This window comes from Pollachius pollachius (genome assembly GCF_949987615.1).
Source record: "Pollachius pollachius genome assembly, chromosome: 9".
NCBI lineage: Eukaryota > Metazoa > Chordata > Actinopteri > Gadiformes > Gadidae > Pollachius > Pollachius pollachius.
This window is the reverse complement of record NC_136942.1, coordinates 17,347,510-17,362,398: the sequence shown is the minus strand read 5'-3', so window position 1 is coordinate 17,362,398 and position 14,889 is coordinate 17,347,510. Positions and strand designations below refer to the sequence as shown.

Below are 14,889 nucleotides of genomic sequence, written 5' to 3'. Positions count from 1 at the left end.
ATCCCACAAAAATTATAAACAGGTAAGTAGGTAAGTGGTCTCGAAGAGGATTCTTTTTTTTCAGTCCCGGTTCTGACTTGGCTACTCTTATTTGGAATATTTCTTAAACCTATTTCCTTTTAGGTGTGGTAAGTATAAACTCTAATTTCAAATCCCTTTTCGTATTAAACATAACTCGTATCTTAAAATAATCAACATATGTGAAGTCAATGCTGATCAAAAGTTATTCAAATAATGTTATCAATAAAATCACAGCCTATAGCTTATATATTCTTCAAATAAAGCAAAATCTAACCATGTTCCCTCCAAATAAACGCCATTAAGCCTCTCCCCAATCGTATGAAAAAATGTTAGTAAATTAGTAAACAAGAGAGGCTTTTAGCTCCTTTCGTTTAGCAATTTACAATTAAATAAAAGCTTCTAAACATCACTAAGATATGTCCACCTTAGATATGTCCACTACCTGGACATATAAGTTTACATAACAAGGTTTACGTTTACCATTCGCTCACCTGTTCGAAGCACGCGGTCACTGCTGTGGTCTCCTCATCATAGCTAATCAGTTCCAGCGGCTGTAATGTGCCACCCGTCGAGCGCCATCTATTGGCGGAGCCACAGGTTACATGTTATATTAAATCTGTGTCGTCCGTAGACTTTTAACTAAAGGGCTAGTATGCTAATGATGAACTCACAGACAGACCGAAATACGAAAGGTTGTATGGACTAGGTGTGGACACAGTCAGTGCAGCATTTGGTGCAGCATGAATGTAACGTTAGGGCTACTGGTCCTGGGTTCACATAGCATAGGCTCAACACAACTTTATGAAATTCCGTTATTGTATTTAACTTAATTCAACTCAGTTTGAGACCGTAATTACTTGCTAGTATTTGTAATCTAATATCAGCATATTAACTCGACAAAACTAACCGAACTGCTTTTACTTTGAAAATAATGGACCGGAAGTTGATCTTGATTGTGCTAACCGATTGGTTAGTGCTCGCTGCTCTGCTGTAGCGTGTTTACCATAGGTTTACCAGCTCCCTGTGGCATTTAAGTGGTTATCTCCTGTTTAAACATCCAGTCAAGCCATCTATAAATCGGAACATTGGTGAGATTAAATATGTACCTTAATAGTTCACCACATGTTTGTGCATCTTGCATTCAATGGAATGGAGTCAAATTCGTAACAAGTCAGCCACAGTAACGTTAACCAATAGCTGCGATTAACAGACGCATTAGCAGATTCATATAACGTATCAGTCACATAAGTATGAAAAAGCATGTGATTAAATGCATGTGCATCTTTTTTCTCCGTCATATCGTACACTGTTTCAATGCAAAACATGTACGCAGCGTTAAAGGAGATTAAAGAGATGAAGGGCTTTGGTTAGTTGTTCTCTGTTGCTAGGCAACAGAAACCTTTGGTCATTGCCACATGTCAACTCAAGTAAGCCTTTAATTACATTAGACCGGACAAACCATTGGTCGCTTTTTAGTTCACTGGGTTAGTTATCGTTTGTCTTCTTTTGCAAATATTCAGTTCTGGGTTTAATTTTTTATAGATGGTATTTCTGGTTCCCCGGATATTCCTTCATAGGTAGGTCTCTCTGTGTCATTTGGCCCACACAGTAAGACCATGCTGGTTCCAATATTTACTCTGAAGCTGAACCACAAGATCAACCCTCGCATGGTTACTGTTGGAAAGTTTGATGGAATTCATCCATGTCTGACAGCCGCCACTCAGGCAGGGAAGGTAAGTGTTTTTCATTGGTCATCATGTTATTATTATTGGTCACCTTATGATCAAAACTTCCACTTATTGATATCACGTCATCTTTTTTTTTAAATGGTGATAAAAATAAACTATTCATGCATAACTAACCTCTCACCGTGCAACTGGCTCATCACCTTACTCCACAAGGTGTTCATCCACAACCCCCACACCCGCGGACAGCGACCTGCTGCCCACCGGCTGAGCCAGAGCACACAAGACTCTGACATTTCCCTGCTCAACATCAACCAGGCGGTTAGCTGCCTGACTGCAGGCTCCCTGGGTCCTAACACCGCAGGGGACACCCTGCTGGTTGGCTCTCAGACCAACCTGCTGGCCTATGACGTCCACGACAACGCTGATATATTCTACAGAGAGGTGGGCCACCTAGAGATTTTACCTCCCACACTAGTATCTAAGAATGATTTGCTGTCCCCACAATGTGTTGGAAGTGTGAACGCACATAAGCCAAACTCAATTCATGAGCCAGGAAATGACTAACTTGCTCCTTTAATATTTCCAACAAATCCAGTGATTCACATGACTCGTATGAATGCAATAATTAGGCATAGCATTCATTTAATTATACAACAAAATATTAATAAATCAAATCCACAAAACGCAAATTGTTGGTTATTATGATACCGTTGTTATGATACCACATTGCTTTTGACATTTATGTTCCTACTGCTCAACATAGGAAATCCTTCAAACTAAACACATGCTAACAAAAACTGATAAATACTTCTTGATAAATATATATAAATAGGGAACTATACAATAATGACAAACAAATATAATTACAGCCATTGCTTTCTGAGGCCTAACAAAAGGCTTGAGGAATAACCAAATCATCAAATCATTTTCAAAATCTTTGACAGCCATGAGGGAAAGCTACTGTATTTATTTCCTACTTCTAGGATATATACTTCCGGTTGCCTGGAACTAACATAAGTATTTTGTTCAAGGCAACATGCTGACACAAAATATCGGTAAATAAGATAATCAATGAAAATGCAGCTGATGTGCTCTACTGATTTAACTGGAACAGTGGTCAACATCTTTAATTTGTTTATTACTTTTTTGCACATTTAGTTCCTGTTTAAGACAAATTCATTGGGTAGGCCATGTTAAGCTATTTGAAGTGCACCCAAACCACAACAGGTTGTATGTTTTTAATCTATTGTGTTCTGGCTCCTCTTCTTGTCTAGGTTACAGATGGGGCCAACACAATTGTGCTGGGAAAACTAGGGGACATCCAGTCTCCCCTGGCCATCATCGGTGGGAACTGTGCCTTACAAGGCTTCGACTATGAGGGCAAAGACCTGTTCTGGACGGTATGGGCCAAGCTAGTCCCTCATTGGCAGTCCAAATGCCTGAAACCCCAGACTTAATGACAGCATTCCTTGTGCAGATGACTATGATTTAATGATGGGGCTGGTTACCTTTATCAGCTCTCTACACCTCGAGGCCGTAGTGTGCGTTGTCTTCCTTCATGACTTATGTACATGAGTGAGTGATTATAAAGAGAGTTGTTGACCTCATTCAGTTCAGTACTTGTTCCTGGAGCCATCCAAAAAGAGTCAACATCTTAATCAAAAGGGACTTTATTTTAAAGGCTTGTAATCCCATGTCTCTAAACTTTAGAATTTGTGGCATATGCTATTGCATATTTAATGACATATCCAGGGTCATACTATTCAGCTATTTATTTTAAATAAAATATTCTGCATGAATTTGATTGCCTTGTAATGCTTCATGTTTGGTCACCCTTGCTTCAAATGATACAAATGCCTTTTATTTGACTTTGAGAGGCATGCTTCAGCTATAGCATACTGCATATTCATTGTACTTAATTCAACTTTAGTTGATTGATCCATTAATTAATATTTATTCATAGGTTACTGGTGATAATGTTCAATCGCTGGTGCTCTGTGACTTCACCGGAGACGGGAAGAATGAGGTGAGACAGGTGTCAATATGGGAGGAACCATGTCCTTCATTCATTACATTTGATATGAGTGCATACAATATGAAGCAAATAAGTTATGTAGTCATGTGCTATAGTGTGTCTATATTTTTTTGTGTATACTATTGTGTGTATTATCATCGTGTATTTGTGTATGTGTTCTGTTCAAAGCTGCTAGTCGGGTCTGAGGATTTTGACATCAGGGTTTTCAAAGAAGACAAGCTTGTTTCCGAGATGTCAGAAAATGAGGTAAAAAGCGGGAGCATGTTTATACATTTAGTAAAATAGAGTGAAAATAGTTAATTGACGATACTGGACTCTGTTTCACGTCTTGTCCCTGTGTGTCAGACAGTGACCTCGCTGTGCCATATGCACGGCAGCCGGTTTGGCTATGCCCTAGCCAATGGTACAGTGGGAGTCTATGACCGGACGGCCCGTTACTGGAGAATCAAGGTACTGCTAACATCCATCCTATGCCTTTGTATTTGGAAAAGTTTTAGGTTTCTTGCAATAGCGTATGAGTAACTTATGAGTCAGGTTGAGAATCTGTTAAAAAAAATGGAACAATAGGATAACTATTATCCTTTAATATCAATACTGACTTACCATAGCCTAAACTCACTCCCGATCCCTGTTCCAGTCCAAGAATCATGCGATGAGCATCCACGCCTTTGACCTGGATGGTGATGGGGTGGTAGAGCTGATCACCGGCTGGTCCAACGGAAAGGTCCTTAGACGTCCAACATATCAACATGCATAGACAATGGCTGTTACACCAGCTACTAGAACCCAGACTCAAACTACTGCTTCCTCATTCAGGCTTTCTTTTCTCCTTTCAGATCGATGCCCGTAGCGACCGCACGGGCGATGTCATCTTCAAAGACAACTTCTCCTCGTCGGTGGCCGGTGTGGTGGAGGGAGACTACCGGATGGACGGGCAGGTCCAACTCATCTGCACCTCCACGGAGGGAGAGGGTAAACAATAACCTCTTTTGGTCTTGGTAGAGTTGCTCTGTTGTACAATACTAGTCTTACACTAAGACTGCAGCCAGTGCTTAAAGCATATGTGCACAGTCCATACGTGGGCAGACCATTATATTGACGTGGGAAAAACGAACGGAACAAACATGTTCAATGGAAAAGGACCTGTAATGGAGAATTTTAATTGTTGCAATTATGACCTAAATTGGAACAGACTATATAGCATATTGATTGACAATGTAAATCTATCAAGGAACATCATTTGATACTTGGCTACTCAATAGTGTCGTAGATGATTACCTACTTGCCAGTTACACAATAGAGTCCATTACAGGAGGGGTGAGTGGGATATCAGTTGGTTGCCATCTGTAACCTCACCGCTAGTGGCCACCTTAATGCTACACACTGGACCATAAGATTTTAACTTAAAACTTAACTCAAAATGAGAGGGGCCATATGAACATTCATATTGAGGTTATTCATATGTTTATTAAACTGGGACAATGAACAATAAATAAATCGCACCAGATATAGTCATAAGCAAATTTACATCTGTATTCCCTGGGCGGGGGTTGTAAGGGTGAGGTGTTTTACATGACTCTCATGCAGTTTTGTATGTCTTCCAGTGCGAGGCTACCTTCCAGCCAGTAAGGAACTGAAGGGGAACCTAATGGAGTCCAGTGTAGAGCAGGACCTGGTCAGAGAGCTCAGCCAGCGCAGGCAGAATCTCTTGCTGGAACTACGGAACTATGACGAGAATGCCAAGGTGAGCAATTTCTGATGGTGGTGGTGGTGGTAGTACTTTCAGAATAGCTTTGAATTGATGGGATGTATGGAGTTGTATTGAATGGGATTAAATAAAGAAATGGTCGCATCACGTTGACTATATTGATACACTTGATGGTTTGTATACTTGCGTTTCAGGGTGTGACGGAGACGGACAGCGAGGTGGGTGTGATCCCAGCCAACACTCAGCTCCAGACAGCATTGTCTGTCCGGCCCGCCACCGAGGCCCAGAAGGCCCATGTAGAACTCAGCATCTCCACGCCCAACGGTACTTCCAGATACACACTCCAGTCACACGCTGGTCTACAGCAGAATCACAAGGAAGCGCTCTGTAAAATACGAAAACAACCGCACAGGACAACAACAGATATAAAGGAAATAGGCTACAATATCAGTGTAAAATGTAGTGGGTGGCCGATTGGCAACATGGTTGAAGGGGCTGGGGGGGGGGTCCACACCAGAGTGTGTAGTGATGCTAAAGAGTCTCAGACACGGCACTCAACGCTGGGTCCAATCCCCCCTTCAGAGACCATCATCCGCTCGGTGCTGATCTTCGCCGAGGGGATCTTCGAGGGAGAGAGCCACGTGGTCCACCCCAGCACACAAAAGCTCTCGGGCTGTGTCCGAGTGCCCATAGTCCCTCCCAAGGACATACCGGTAGACCTACACATCAAGGCCTTTGTGGGGGGTAAGAACAGGTAGGCGTGTGTGCATGAGAGTTTAAAGTTTCGATCGAAATGGATGTATTGCAATAATACTACTCCTGTAATCGAAAAAAGTTTCCATATTACGTTAAAATACACTGCCAAATTGAGAAAAACTATTTATGCTGGCAAAAAAAAAGAAAATAACACATGGAAATATTAAAGTATGTACAAATAATTATTGTAAAATTTGTTGTTTTTACGTGCTTCTGTTCTTTTTCTCCACCCACTGTTCTGCGCCCCAGTACCCAGTTCCACGTGTTTGAGATCACCCGTCAGCTGCCCCGCTTCTCCATGTACGTCATGGGGGCGGACCCCTCGGTGGCCCCGCCCACCGGCAGGGTCACCTTCAGCATCAACGACCGGTCCCAGCGGGTATACATCACAATATATTCACACTTACGGCTGAACAGGTAGCATAAGCATGAGGGCAATGTTAAAAGGCCTTAAATAACTAGAAATCCTAGTAACCTAGACTACTTTTGTAATGGCCACGTACTGAAGTATGATTGACATTTAATGTTACCCAAATCTATCATACATAGCGTTAGGTCTACAATAATGGCCTAAAACTAAACATATTTAAAATATGTAACCTGCATTATTTCACTTTCACCTCTCCAGGTGGTGATGTGGCTCAACCAGAACTTCCTGCTCCCAAAGGGAGCAAACAGTCCAGATGTCACCTTCACATCGCTACGAGGAGGAGGACTGTTGTCCATCAGCATGACCAGCAGTGGACAGGTACACACTCAATCATGTCCACATACAAATGAAGGGGCTCTGATCAGAAACCTGTCCACAGTCAGGCGGTTGATGAACGCACCACTGTCTTGTCCAATCAGATCACCTTGAGCACAGATGACATCGACCTGGCAGGGGATCTCACCCAATCGCTGGCCTCGTTCCTGGCTATCGAGGACCTGTCGGCTGAGGTTGACTTTCCAGACTACTTCAAAGAGCTCCGCACAACTCTCACTGAGGTACAAAGTGATCCGTCATACTCAATGCCTCATGAGGTGAGCAAGGTACGCTCTCATTGACCACTTCAAATATAACAATCCTCCATCCTCTCATCCGTGTTGCGTTCCAGGTGGATGAGTTCCACTGTGTACACCAGAAGCTGACGGCGGCCATCGCTGACCACTCCAACTACATCAGGAACATGCTGGTGCAGGCCGAGGACGCCCGCCTCATGGGGAACATGTGAGTCCCAGCCCTGTTGCGCTCAAGTCTTCAGCACCTTTCCTCGCTACACTGATATTGTAGCCTGTTGATGTTATGTAGATGTGTCATGCGGGCAGTGTATTTTTATTATCTTTATATATTTCTTATCTTGTTGTACAGCACTTTGGGAACCTTGTGTTTGTTTAAATTGTGCTGTATAAATAAAGTGGATTGGATTGGATACTTTGTGTTGCATGACAATACTGCATTGGAAATAGCCAATAGTGCTAGATCCGCTTTTGCCGCCAGGGAGTGTCGATGTTTATTTTGGGTGTCTTTGTACTGTTCTTGCTTGCTTAAAGACTTTTTGTGGTCTCTACCTCACTAGTGTCTTTTCCTTTGTTCTCATTGGAACTAATTGCTTGCTTTTTCTGCCACCATGTCTACCTGTCTTTATCTGTGTCCAACTCCTTCGCCACTCTTCTTTTATGCATGCCACTCCTGGGACCTACCGCTCCCCTCCAGGATCACCATGAAGAAGCGCTACCGGGAGCTGTACGATGTGAACCGAGACCTGGTCAACGAGTACAAGATCCGCTCCAACAACCACAATGCACTGCTGGCCCGCCTCAAGTGTGTCAACCTGGCCATCCAACGGGCTGGGAGACTGCGAGGTGTGTGTTGGTATATATATATATATATATATATATATATATATATATATATATATATATATATATATATATATATATATATATATATGCACACACGCATCCATATAATTCAAGTATATCCATATAATTCAAGTTTATCTCAAATTCAAGTCTTGATTTGGATCCATTAGTCGCCCACATGCCTAATGTCTGAATAAAGGCATTCCACAGCCTATCAAATGGCTGTTACTAAGCAGTTTGCTAAACGTGATGCCCATCCCAACATGAACATTTTGTCATGACCGTACGGATCAGCGATCGGAGAACATAATAAGTATTCTACGATGGTGTGTTATAGATTCATATTTATAGATTATTTACATTATTTAGTTTGCATTGACACAATGCTTAAGCTGCTTGAGAACTGTTATACTGTAACTGCCTATTAATGAATGGTCCTACAGTTTGTTTCCTCAATTCAGCCACCAAAAAAATAATACATTGTGCACTACCATGCACACGCACCCTCTACCCCCATCGCACGCTGTGACAACCTCTAAAACAAAACAAATGAATACATCTGAATATATATACTAATGTGCTGTCTTACATGTCTTTCTCTCCGTCTCTCCCCAGTGGGTAAGCCAAAGAACCAGGTGATCTCTGCGTGTCGCGATGCCATCAAGACCAACAACGTCAACACGCTCTTTAAGATCATGAAGGCCGGCGCCGCCTCTTCCTGAAGGGGAACAAGAGGCAGAGAACGGAGGGTCACAAAGCGCACCGCTGCTGTCTCAGCCTCTCATTCTCAATAGGTCGTGCTGCGAATGTGACGGTCCATCATGGATATATATCACGAGACACTTTTGTGACGCAAGATAGGGTTGCGATTAATTTCAGAGTTCAACTTGTGTGATAGATGTGGTGACTGTTTCAGCTTAAATTCATGTAATTGTATGTGAGACATGGTGCGAGTATGAGTCATGTTTGGTAAATGTTTACCTTTGGTTGTCTACTCTGGGGAAAAACTGAGACGTGATGGTTAGAGCCCATCTGGAGAGGAAATTAGGAAACGGGAAAGCCGTGGTCAGAGAGCAACTCGTCATCTGCGTCCAATAACAGGAGAGAATGGCACAGTGTGAAATACCCAGAACACTATTTTGGGTGATTGAGTCCAATACGATTCCAATAGTAGTAGTATATCAAAACACTGCAATACTTCAAGTTCTTTTCCTTAAAGCTCTAGCTCTTTGTTTGTTTTTCACTGCGTATCTGCAGTACGAGTGTTTGTCATCTGTTCATTCTTTTAGCAAAGCACTGTTGATTTACATTTTCTGGAACAGTGTTTCTCTTGCAAGCGTCACCAGTGTTGTAATCAAGCTTTGGAACCTAGACAGACTCTTCTAAAGTGTCTTGAAATAGTTCAAATGTAAAAGTATGTAAGTCAGATAGGACAGTAAGCCAGGGGAGCCAGATGGTTGGTGTGTGTGTGTGTGTGTGTGTGTGTGTGTGTGTGTGTGTGTGTGTGTGTGTGTGTGTGTGTAAAGAATCAACAAATATTTCAAGGGACCTACAGATTGTTGATAACCCTTTTTCTAGATTGTACATAGGGAATATTAATTTGACATGATTGTGTAAGAGATGGTCTAATAAATGTACTTATATGCTGATATAAGGCTCGGTCCCATCTTTGATTAATTTCTGTGTGACTTGTAACTATAATTGTCAACCTTCTCTGTCCCTTTAAAAGATGCATTCAGAAATTATTTAAAATACATAGTTGCCTCATAGGGCTATCAAATAAGTGCTTCCTAAATATGTCAGAATTGTCTTGTCTAACACTTGAAACGTATTCGTATCTCCTAGATTTACTACTTAGGTTTGGCCTTCCTGTCAGTAATGGGGAACATTTGCAGTGAAGTGCTTTGGGTTTGACCCTGAACCCCAAGCCCTCCCACTTTTTCCATGCTCAATGTGCTCTTCTTCCTCCATAGCCTAGGCACGACATCTGGCGTCCTCTCTGGTGCGCTATACAATGCGTTCTCCACCAAGTCAACTCCCCTCCCTTTCCACTTGTGAATGTCCTTTTCTTTGCTGCCTTCGCTGCCTCTAAGCCGAGAGAACATCATGTACACTTCCATGCTTACTTCACTGCCTCCAACCCCAGAGAACAGGGAAAGGCGCACATCCAAATCGCGTCTGCTGCTGTGTTGGCATCTGGCATCGCTTCGCTTTGGCCACATCACGTGGGAGACGGGTAGCCGACCTCGGCAACTTTAGAACATGTTCATATGACAAAGCTTCACTCACAGAACGTCATGCTCATGGATATCAATTTCACCCTGGTTGTCAATTTTTGAACGCTTTCAAAAAGTGTTTGGAAACGTCGTTTCCACACAAATTATCTTCTCGGCCAAGGTTTTTCCTTCTTCTTTTTGGTAAGTAGCCTATGCATGATTTGCAAGAAGCCAAAGCATAATGTGCAAAAAGGTGGCATCTGTTGTACACCTGGCTCCGTTTGGTACATGCCTGGGCAATACACATTCTTTGCAAAGCCTATGGAAATGTATGTAACGTAAGGCAACAAACGGAGATGTCGGTTGAAGATCAATGTGGACGGACAATCATTTTCATACTTTTAACAGTAGGTCTACTTGATATCATCGCGCTGTGAAAGTCAAAAATAAAATGATTAGCAAATGTTCTACTTTGCAATGCACACAAGCGCAGTTTGGTTCTGGAGACGCAACCGCACAAGCAGGGGTTTGGAGATAGAGCACGCCTGTCTATTGGACCTATGTAATTGGCCAAGTCATCTATAGCATACAAGTTAACTGTGGAGCTAATGGCAGCAGCCCATTTAAAGGATGATGATATAGTCTACTCACCTGGTCGGATCTAAACCAGGCGCTTATTTAACGCCAAGCAGTGAGACGAAATGTTGCCCTTGGGACGGGGCAACCGATTGTGCAATTGGCACAGGTGTGCCTCATTGCACATGTGCGACGCGTAGGTGTGCCCAATTGCACAGGGTGCCCAATTGCACAATCAAAGACGACTAGACCCCCCCCCCCCCCCCCTTTCTCCACTTTGTATAACTTTGGCTTTTGATCGTTACTTCATTGGGATTGTTGTAGGTCCATTAGCCTGGGTGAATGAGTTGCTGCTGATTTCAGGATGAAAGGCAGTGGCCCTACGTGAGGTCTCTCTCCCCCCTCCTTATGTGTTTTATTTGTTGTTGAATAGGTTCCTTCTGATGTCGCGGACGGGGGTACCAGGTGACTTTTAACTCAACAAATGACGATGGACAACTAGCTGAGTGACACACCGTTACAGAAGATGATGTCCTACCAAGGAACAACACGGAAAGGACAACAAATCAGTTGTTAAAAAACATGTGTTCATAAAGTTGAATGAACAGCGCCAGTCCATCCATTCCTTTTGAGTCCTCTTTACTTAAGAAAAGGAACCAAGGGGGAGGATGATGAGGAAGGTTAGGGTGCTGAGGAAGATCTTTCACGTCCAAAGAGACGTGATGTTCACCATGGTGTTGCTGCTGTTCTTCTGCCTGCTGCTCTACACTCAACAGGTATCCACGCACCATTCAAAATCAACAGGTGGCAAGGCAACGCATGAAGTGAAAATACATTATTGGTCATTATTTCATTGAATCAGTAAATCATGCTCTAAGGTTCTGCTCCAGTCGGGCTGGGACAGAACCGTGTGGCGTCTGGAGATCCAGGGCTCCACCAGCTCCAGCCGGGTTCTGCTGGGAGCGGTGAGGGCCAGAACCGACTCCGGGCCTCAAGTAAGCGGCAGAATAAACATGACCTGTTCAAACCATAAGCTATATGCGCTGGTGGCTCTGGGTATTGTGGCACACAGCTAGGTTAGTAGCAAAGGAGGTTGGTATGGGCCAGATATGTATTTTTCTAGACCAATCACAAATTAATCATAACAATAATTGGAGAATAGTGTTCATTTCTATACTAATATTGTGATTATAACCACAATTTCTTATAAGTTATTGAGTTATTGTCAGGTACTTATTATACTAAGTACCTTAGTATCATGGTGCCCCATTCTCTTTGGGTTTCGGCTTTTGTACAGCCTCTTGATAAAACAACATGGTCCTGTGTTGGATATACAGGTAGCTCATGCAGGCCCGGAGGTCCCCGCCTGCAAGACCCCGCCCGACGCCAGAGCTCGGCAGCCTGGCCCCAAACGGCAGGTCAAACCCAGTCAGGCGCCACCCGCCAGAACTAAGAGGAAACGCAAAGGGCTGCGGGGGAGAGTCCCTCCGACACATAACTCGGGCGATGTAAAGCCCACGATGCCGCCGTTTGACTTTGAGGCTTACCTGAGGGAGAAGGACAACCGAGACTTCAGGCTGCGCATCGATCAACCGGAGAAATGCATGATGGGAGAGGGAGAGCCCGACGGACCCTACATGCTCATTGCAGTCAAATCTGTCGCCGCAGACTTTGACAAGCGGCAGGTAAGATGAGCCTACTTTTTATATTGTGCAGTGTGTATTATTGTTCAAATGAAATAATTTAGAAATAAGGATGCTATAAACATACATGCTGTAAATGAAGATGGATCAGAAACGGCGATGAACGTTGTATAAAGGATTTTGCAAGGACTGACAAATACCATACATGGATTGACCAGTTATAAATTATTATTATTAATAGACCCATGATTGCTACGTAGCTCCTTCATGTCCTACAAGCACCGCCTCATCTCCGGCCCTTTGACAGGTGGTGCGTCAGACGTGGGGTCGGGAGAAGCGGTCCCAGCACGGCGTTACCCTCCGCACGGTGTTCCTCCTGGGGGTACCCAGGAACCAGAGCGCCCTCCCCTTGTGGGACCGCCTGCTGCTCTACGAGAGCCACACCTACAAGGACATCCTGCTCTGGGACTTTGAGGACACCTTCTTCAACTTGACGCTGAAGGAAACTCATTTCCTTCAGTGGGTCAATAGCAGCTGCCCAGATGTCAGGTCAGTGGGTGATTAAGGAGGGAATGGTACGGGCAAACTCAATGGGCTCACCATGTTAGAAACACCAATCACTGTAATATCATGTATTCTTACCACTATGTGATGTAAATCCACAAAAATCTATTTATATTTTAAATGAAGCTTGTAAGAAGTTTGCAATTGAAGCCGTGACGCTCAAAGGGAAAACTGTTTACTTCACTTGTAGGTTCATCTTCAAGGGCGACGCGGACGTCTACGTGAATATCGAGAACATCCTGGAGATGTTGCAGGATAAAAACGCCCGCGAGGATCTGTTTATCGGTGACATCATCGTCCACGCCAAGCCGATCCGCAAGCGCACCTCCAAGTACTACGTGCCAGAGTTTATGTACGGCGGCGGCTTGTACCCGTCCTACGCCGGAGGGGGCGGGTTCGTCATGTCGGGCCACACGGCCCGCAGACTCAGCACTGCGTGTCAACAGGTACGGACTCTGTCCGCTACGACCATGAATGTGTTTGGATTAAAGGGGACATATTATACCACCAGGTGTGAGTCTGATTAGCCGTTACAAGCTGTTTTGAAAGTCTGCCTCTTCTGGCATCACAAGTGCACGTATCCATCTAGATGTATGACGGATAGATGAGCAACGTTTGCTACAGTCCACTGGGTAGGCTGGTAGACTGATCTATCCAGCGCACATCTAGGTGGACATGCCCACTTGTGATGTCAGAAGAGGCAGGTTTTCAGAATGGCTTGTAACGGCTAATCAAATTCGCAGCTGGTGGTATATGTCACCTTTAAGATCAGGATTTCGTCTTCCCACCACATTACGTCCCCAGGTGGAGTTGTTCCCCATCGACGACGTCTTCTTAGGGATGTGTCTCCAGCGCATCGCCGTCAAGCCCTACCCCCACAAGGGGTTCCGGACGTTTGGCATCCCCCGGCCGTCCGCCGCGCCCCACCTCCAGACCTTTGACCCCTGCTTCTACAGGGACCTCATGGTGGTCCACAGCCTCACCCCTCCCCAGATCTGGCTCATGTGGAACCTCCTCCACGATCCCCACCTCCACTGCCACACCCGGGGGAATCCCTCGACGGGAACCTTCCGGTGGAGCGATGGTGGTGCTGGAGGAAGAGCGGCAACAGTAGACCCAAACGAGGGGGAGGAATTACAGACTACAGACTATGGATTGGAGGATGTGTTTGTGAAGCATTAGTCTTAGTTTGCATTACAGCAGTCAAGTGGGGGGGGGGGGGTCTGAGTGGGGGCTAGGTCGACATCTTTAAAGCAGGCCTTTAAACTGCTTGAAGTTACGAGTCAGGTGAATGTTTTTCCTTTTTGAAACTGACAGAGACATGGTTGTTTGGGTTTATTTAGGCTAGTCTTAATGGGGACAAGCACACTGATTTAAGAATGTGAAAACAAACTCTGCAGGTTATGAGTGCAATTATATTTTTTGTCTTGTGTTATTGTTTTAAATGACAATGCAGCCATGTGAGGAAAGCAATGGATAAATAATTATAACATGTTGGGCAAAGTTTAAGTGTTTCCTACACACAGCAAAACAGAGACAATTGACTGCATTGACCCTACATCCCTGAAGTGGGTTCCTCGTGTACTTGCACATAACAGTTATGAGTTCTGGCTTGAAAGACACATTCCTCCTCTCTGCATCTGAGCTGTCTGTCTGCACATGGACTCCTCTTTATTGGATTTCCTAAATGAGGACCAGGAGTACACTGGACAGAAAGTGCTTTCATTTTGATTCAAATCCAAACTTATTTCCTCCTTCCAGAAGGGCTTCCTGTTCTCTCACACAAATCGTGCCATAAAAGGATTGTTATCGTCCTCCGTCTTCATCTGTGCTCACT

General features: G+C 44.0%; 2 protein-coding genes across 2 annotated transcripts; both read left to right on the top strand.

The window, feature by feature from the left end:
* Positions 1-1,036: 1,036 nt before the first annotated feature.
* Positions 1,037-8,775, top strand: bbs2 (Bardet-Biedl syndrome 2; the record flags this gene model as incomplete). The annotated part of the gene is made up of 18 exons (XM_079744089.1): positions 1,037-1,109; positions 1,603-1,754; positions 1,923-2,150; positions 2,984-3,109; positions 3,673-3,735; positions 3,913-3,990; positions 4,090-4,194; positions 4,382-4,468; positions 4,581-4,716; positions 5,349-5,488; positions 5,647-5,776; positions 6,035-6,206; positions 6,458-6,587; positions 6,837-6,956; positions 7,058-7,195; positions 7,306-7,418; positions 7,905-8,053; positions 8,669-8,775. Exons 2-18 carry the CDS (start codon positions 1,638-1,640, stop codon positions 8,773-8,775), a joined length of 2,139 nt encoding a protein of 712 aa, XP_079600215.1. The 5' UTR covers positions 1,037-1,109; positions 1,603-1,637.
* Positions 8,776-11,513: 2,738 nt separating this feature from the next.
* On the top strand, positions 11,514-14,234 carry b3gnt9 (UDP-GlcNAc:betaGal beta-1,3-N-acetylglucosaminyltransferase 9; the record flags this gene model as incomplete). The annotated part of the gene is made up of 6 exons (XM_079743913.1): positions 11,514-11,621; positions 11,724-11,840; positions 12,183-12,530; positions 12,796-13,037; positions 13,243-13,498; positions 13,857-14,234. The coding sequence occupies 6 exons, from the start codon at positions 11,514-11,516 to the stop codon at positions 14,232-14,234; spliced, it is 1,449 nt and encodes a 482-aa protein (XP_079600039.1).
* Between the last annotated feature and the right edge of the window lie 655 nt (positions 14,235-14,889).